Here is a 7399-nt window from a genome sequence, read left to right as displayed (position 1 = left end):
ATACCCAAAGCGATGTTGTACAAATCATTTATACAAATCTATCCGACAGTCTAAACTCTAGACAAAACTTAACCAACTTGGAATCTCTGTATATCTCAATATGAATCTCTAATCACAACTGCATAATTACCTTGACTTTCCATTCCTGCAAGCACTACAAAAAAATAAATAAATAAAAAAACTGTAAAGTAATGAGTCAATTGATTCACGATAATATAAATCATGGTTGAAGCAATTATATCAAAAGGCTAGATATTTAATAAAACTTTAAAGATCTATATAATTGAATATCAATATCATACTCAGTAAGTAAGAATACTTACAGTGGGTTACAGGAATGAATCATCAAAGGTAATTACTTGTTGAAACTAATTCTGCTGCAGTTAATTCTTAATCAAAATTTCTCAATCACTGACTCTCTCTCTTGCCCAACTCTCTTTCTTTCTTCCTCTCAATCTCCTTTCTCTGACTTATCTCAATCTCTCACTCTCCCTCTTCTCCGATTCGGTTGAGGCAAGAAAGAGTGACTTAAATAGGCAAGAGGGAGAAAAGAAAACAAAAGAACAGAAAAATAATGGGGTTGTACGTGGGAGTAGGCAGCAAGTAAGAAAAGAAAAGAAAGAAAATAATAAGATGAAGTAGGCTGTCGGCAATAGTGGGGCAGGGGCAAAGTAGGCATGTGGGTAAAATTCCACTCACTCCAATTTATTAAAAACAAATCTAATAAAATCTTCAATACTATTTTCACCTAATTTCCCTTAAAAATTTGAATCCCACAAATTCTCACTCATAAAATCAATCACCAATTATTACTATCATACTCCAAATTATATCAATCAATCATCAATTATCATAACTCTTAAATCTCCCAATAAAATAATCAACATCATGATATAATAAACTTAAATCAATATTCATTCCAATAATATTCATAAGATCTAATAAATTCCTCAAGAATAAATATCATTACCTAATATCATCAATAAATATCTCAACCTCAAAAGAAATATCATTACCTAATATGAATAATATATCATCAAATAAATATCTCTAAAATAAGACTTTAAAAATTTGGGAAGCTACACTAGCCACTCGTATGCTCTTGACCAGCATGTCATCTACATATACTTACATATTTCACCCAATACAGATCTGTGTCTGTCATGAAGGTTGTTTTTCCTTGGTCGGACTCGTGCATGGATATCTGGTTGTACTCTGAGAATGCATCCATGAAACTCAATAACTCATGCCCCGAAGTTAAATCAACAAGTTGGTCTATCCGTGGCAAAGGGTAGTTGTCTTTGGGACATGACTTGTTGAGATAGGAGAAATCGACACACATTCTCCACTTCCCGTTCGATTTTTTTACTAGCACCACGTTTGCCAACCAGGTGGTGTATTGGATCTCTTTAATGAATCTGGCCTCACGAAAATTTTTAACTTCTTCGGCAGCGGCCTTGCTTTTCTCCGCTGAGTACCCTCGCCGCCTTTGCTGTATTGGCTTGAAACTAGGATTGGCATTCAACTTGTGCACCATGACTAACGGTGCTATGCCAAGCGTGTCCTCATGACTCTAGGCGAATACATCACAATTCTCGCAGAGGAAAGATGCGAGCTTTTCTTTTATAATTGGGTCTAGCTGGGACCCAATTTTGACGACCCTGTCAAGCTTGCCGACCAATAATTCCTCAAGATCTTCGACCGGTTCGCCGCCCTTTAATTGCTATCTATCCTCCTTATAGTTGCTCCCATTGGCCGAGGTCTTAGGACATTCTTTCACAGAGATGTCGTAACATTGTCGGGCAGCTCGCTGATCGCCCCTTACTTCTCCAACTCCATGATCTATTGGGAACTTCATCATGAGATGTGGAGTTGATGTGATGGCTCTTAGTTCAATGAGAGCCGTCCTCCCAATGATAGCATTATAGGCTGTTGGTCGGTTGACCAATAGAAAATGTATCATCACCGTCACCTGCCTTGGGTATGATCCAGCAGTGATCAGTAGTTCAATTGATCCGACCGGTTGTACTTGTTCCCCTGTGAATCCCATCAAGGGACAGCTGGTTGGGACAATTTTCTCCTGCCCCAAATTCAACTTCTTAAATGCAGACAAATATAAAATGTATGTCGAGCTCTCGCTATCCACCAAGATGCGATGGACATTATGGTTTGCCACTGTTAGAGTGACAACCAAGGCAACTGTGTGTGGGTACGATATCCCCACGTAGTCTACATCCAAGAATCCAATCACTATCTCACTCCTCCGGGACTGCTTCATTGGTAGTCCTATAGTGTAGACATCATGAGAGCTTTCTAGTTGTCGAGCATAGGCTTTCCTCGCTCTTCTTGACTCGCCCCCCCCAGCGAATCCGCCAACTATGGTGTGGATTTCTGGAATGGTTGCTCGATTCTGTGGCTCACGAGTTAGGTGGGCAGGCCTTCTTCTAGGCTCTTCCTATCTTGCTCTCTCCTCCCGAGGATACATGTTTTGATTTTCGCAGTTGGAACTTTTGCTTCAACAACGTTCCTGACGCAATTTATCCTGGAAGGGGTGGTAATTTACTTCCTGGACATAGTTTTCTCGAGGATGGGCTGCTCTTCTTTGCTCTCCCAAGAATCGAATGAGTTTTGTAACACCCTTGCTCCAAGTGGTATGATATTATCCGCTTTGGGCCAAACCCACACGGTTTTATTATTGGGTTTACCCCTCAAAAGGCCTGATACCATTTAGAGAGAGTATATTCCATATAAACACATCATCTTTCCCATGCCCAAGCAATGGTATCAGAGCCATTGCCCAGCCTGAGATGGGGGGAGCGTGCACAAGCCCATGAAGGTCACTAGTGGGCACTTGTTGGGACGGACGCCAAGAATGGGCTAAGCCCATGAGGGTCGCCAACGGGGACACTGGGTCTTAAGAGGGGGTGATTGTGACGTCCCACAACGCTTGGGTATGGAGATGAGGATGTGCTTAAATGTATACTACACCCCTAATGATAACAACGCGTTTTAAAGCCATGATGGTCATGATCCTATTAGAACTCCGCAGTTAAGCGTGCTTCTCCTGGAGTAGTACCAGGATGGGTAACCTCCTGGGAAGTCTGGTTTGGAGGAGCCAAATGCGGACAATATTGTGTGTCATTGAGGGAGGGTGTTACACTACTTTTTAAAGTCACAAAGGTGATTGGTAAAACATATTACAAAGTGTTGAAGCAGTTTCCGGTGTGGTGAACTTAAGGGAATCCAAGTCTCTGAGCTATGCCTTAACTGTTGTTCACCTTTCTGTAAACCTGCAAGACTAAAGCATGCGTTAAGAGGATGCGCCGGGTGTTGGCTGGCGATTCCAACTCCGATGCTTAAGTCAGTATGTATATAAGCTTAGTACATGTCTTAGTCGTCCCTTCATACCTTTGGAGTGAGGCCTTTTATAGCTGAGCATGCGGAGGTGGTTTATGATGGCCGGGCGGAGGATTCGGGATTTGGGCATAATGGCTGGAAGAATTAATATTTGTGTCTCCTTTCTTTATGATTGGTAAGAGGCCGTTACATATGTTGATAGGATTTCGAGGATTGCATGTATCTGTGAGGTGTCTTTAAGAGCAGGATCGTAACCATCCCGGTGATCTTGCTATGTGCAAGCCGACTAGGTAGCCGAGACTTTTTCCTGATATGATAGATGCGTCTGGATGTTAAGTGTGGAAGGTTCATTGTGGCTCAATATCTGGACTTTTGGCTGTCCGAGAGTGTAGGGGACAACGTCGTATCCATTGCTTTGTGCTGGGCGCGTTTGGTGCCCATTTGGATGCACCAGGCTTTCTTGGGCCCACAAGCCTTTGACCCATGGGCTCAGGTGATGGGTTTATGTGTAACAGTTACCCCCCGAATTCCTTTTGCCGAGACTTTCGGAGGAGAGAATTCAAACTCTCGATCTTCTGGTGGTGTTTCTTTCTCGAGGGTAGACCGTTGAAGTGCCTTTCCTTGCTCGGTTCCCTGTAGCCGTTTTTCTTGCCGTCTTAGTCATTTATGGAACCTGACATCTGCACATCCCGGATATTCCAAGATATGTTGCAATCTTACGATTTTCAAATCTTTTGTCTTTATCCACGTAAATGCACCGTTGTTTGTCCACGTGCTCTTTTGGACGTGGTTTGAAAACTAATGAAACAGATATCGATGTGTGAACGGTGCCTTTGGTTGCATTTTTTGAAGGGAAAGTTGGCTTGAGTCTCTTCGGGTTCAGGTGCATCTGGGGGCTCATGATGTCCTTGCATTAAATGCCTTACGCCTTGTCCGAGATTTCCCATTCTATAAAAATTTCGCCGCCGACCTTCATTGCTTAAGCCTTCTAGATTTCCATCCATTTATCAAATCTTACCGCATTTGATTTTTCCAGTGATCATGTCTTCTCAGAAACTTCCAGTATAGGTTGACGAGATCGTTGATGAGCAATCATTGGAGACTCCTTTGACTTGCCGCTCAGGCGGCTCCTCAGCTAGAGTGCGTCCGGTTGGTGAAGCGTCTCCTTCATCCTGGCGCCTCGACTTCCCACGTCGGCAAAGATTCCATTTCTTAGTGGAGGATGAGAGGGTACTTCGCCACAACTACGACATACCCTTGTTGGTTTTGCTATATTTTCTAGATGGCTCTACCGGAATGGTTGGCGGTCCTAGAGAAATTTGTGTTTATGAACATATGTTCATGGCAGGGGTTCATCTACCCTTCTCTCCTATAGTGAGGGAAATGTTATCTTTTGGGCCTTGTACAACTTATGCCAAACGGTTGGCGTTATTTCATGGCTACACTTATGTTGTGGCCCTCTGTATTTCCAAGGAAAATCCTGTTGATCCCCGAATTTTTAAACATATTTGGGCCTCGTTTTTACCCTACTTCCGAGATGGTTACTTTTATGGTTCGTGGGAAGAGCCAATTTATCGGGCTCAGGAAGACATTCTCCAACAATAAGCATTGGGCGGAGCAGTTCTTTTACATATCCGGAGCTTGGGAGGCGTCGGCGTCCGAGGTTCTCCCCTTGCAACATTTTGTTCCCCTAGAATGGGGAGTCTCCCGAGAAAGCTGTAAGTGTTTTCAGTTCTTCCTCTCTTTTTCTTTATCCTGCTTTACTCGTCCTTATTTCCCTTTCCTTTGCAGGGAAGGAATGCCCTGCACTGAATCTGGAGTAGCAAGGCCAGGTTGACTACATCTTGGAGTATTCTCAGCTTCCCGAGAATGCGGATTAGATGCTTTTTGGTAACATCGTTATTGATTCCCCTCTTCGTGAGTGTCTGGGGTACCAAATTCTAGAGGACAAGGTTGTCTGGGATCATCAAGGGAACCCTAAGAGACCAAATCCAACCAGTGACAAGATGGTTTCGAAGTCGCTTGCTTGGCTCCCAAGCAAGAAGAGTCGAGCGCACAAGAATGTCTCTTCTTCAGGCAAGTCGGCTATAATAGCGGTGTCTGCTGCAAGGGATTCAGATTCGACTTCTAAGCCATCGGATCCCCATATCCAGGGCTAGGTTTCATCAGCTCCAGTATTCGTGATGGACCCACCGGTGTCCAAGAGGAAGGCTGATAGAGGCAAAGCGCCCCTGGAATAGCTTTCGAATAAAGGGCGTGCGGACAAATCGAGGGATCTCCTGGATGTGTTGTCTTCTGTTCGGTTTGATTCCATACCAATAACTTTCGGTCCTCCTCGCGGCTTAGACAAGGCTTTAGAGCCTATTTCTGTAATGGAAGTTGCTCCTCTCCACATAGTACCCTTGGATGCGCGACTTTCGGAGTCAGGAGAGCCAGTGGCCACTCGGCATGAGACCCGTACTACATCTCCTTTGAGGATAGGCCTGTAGACCCCCCAGTTAAACCATCCGACCAGGCTCCCATATACCGAGGACAACCACTTAAGGGGCATTCTGGGAGGAGTTCACCGATCATTAGATCTTTCACCGATCATTAGAATTACTCTAACCAAAAATCAGGGTTGCTACACGACCACCCCCAACCTTTTCTGTGGGTGGCCGACCACCCCAAGCCACCCACTTTATTTTTCATATTTTTTATTTTGTTTTTGTTTTTGTTTTTGTTTTTTGTTTTTTTTTTTTAATGTTTTATATCCTTCTTGTTTTTATATTTTATACCCATAGTAAAAAAAATATTATATGGGTATTTTTGAAAAATGAATTCCATTGCTTAAGGATTAGCTAATCTCATACATAGGATTAGCTAAGCCACTCAAAATGAATGGCTTAGTTAATCCTATGTATGAGATTAGTAGTCCCATGGGAATAAACTATTTCCAAGAATAACGTTACCAAACAAAGGAATAGCTATACATAGGATTAAATAGTCCATTATTGCTCTTTTTTTTAGCTCCAACAGAGTAGCTTGCCATTAGCTAGAATAGCTACTTGCTACAGTGACTAGCAATTTGGAGCTATTCATTGTAGCACACTAGGTGAATAAAATATTGTTTATTTTTCTTTTGTTTATTGTTTATTTATTTCTCCTCTTTTCACTCAACATCTTTTATTTCTTCTAAACACTTCTTCACATCTGCTACGTCTCTCTCTCAAACACAAAATTTCTTCACACAGTTGGATGAAAAAATTGAATGCAAAAAAAATTTATTTCATGGAAACAAACGGATGGAAACAAATCAATTGCAGTTGGATGAAAAAATTTAATGCCAAAAAAAAAAAAAAAGTTTATTGCATAGAAACACAAGGATGGAAACAAATCAATTGCAGTTGGATGAAAAAAATTTATTTATGTTATTAATTTTAAGAATTAGTACTTGCATGTGAGATGAATGTTACTCATATGTGTTTATTTTTGTTTTTATGAATGATTTCTATATGTGTTTGTTTTTCCCTTTAATTAAGTGTTGATAGTAATATAATAAAAAAAGAATGAGAAATAATATTTTAAAGCAAGTAGATAATGAAATAGAGAATTTGTTGGAGTGTGTAGTAAAAAAATAATAACTAAAGTAAAGAATTGTAATTTTTCACTAGATAAAATACCTAATGCTATTGGAGATGCTCAAAGGTCTATTCCACAAACCAAATGGGGCCTAAGTGAGGGGTTCGAAGTTCCTCAAGTTTGATCTTCTAAATACTCAAGTCAACCCTCCCTTTTCTTTAGTAAATCACAAGATTACTACCAAAAAAAAAAATTTAAAATGCCAAGTGTTTTTAAAGAGTATATTTTATAAAAGAATTTACTTTTTCGGGGTATTACAATTTGTAGCAAACATTGGTGATGAACCTAGAATAATTGGGTTGTCCACATAGAATAAAAGATATGTTATGGTGTCAAAGGCAAAGTTAATGAACAGTATAACATTCATCTTAAAGCCAACAAATATATTTGGGATCGAAAATGTTTTTTTATTTATGTTAGT

At 40.9% G+C, this 7399-nt stretch overlaps 1 protein-coding gene across 1 annotated transcript; it reads right to left on the bottom strand.

Moving 5' to 3' along the window:
* Window positions 1–1723: 1723 nt before the first annotated feature.
* Window positions 1724–2278, bottom strand: LOC148588222 (uncharacterized). Its single transcript, XM_088514832.1, has one exon. It carries the CDS (start codon window positions 2276–2278, stop codon window positions 1724–1726), a length of 555 nt encoding a protein of 184 aa, XP_088370958.1.
* Between the last annotated feature and the right edge of the window lie 5121 nt (window positions 2279–7399).

The sequence above is a fragment of the Corylus avellana genome, chromosome 1 (genome assembly GCF_965113065.1).
Source record: "Corylus avellana chromosome 1, dhCorAvel1.hap1.2, whole genome shotgun sequence".
NCBI classification, from domain to species: Eukaryota; Viridiplantae; Streptophyta; class Magnoliopsida; order Fagales; family Betulaceae; genus Corylus; species Corylus avellana.
Note: the sequence above shows the minus strand (reverse complement) of the source record. Positions and strands in the feature narration are given on the sequence as shown.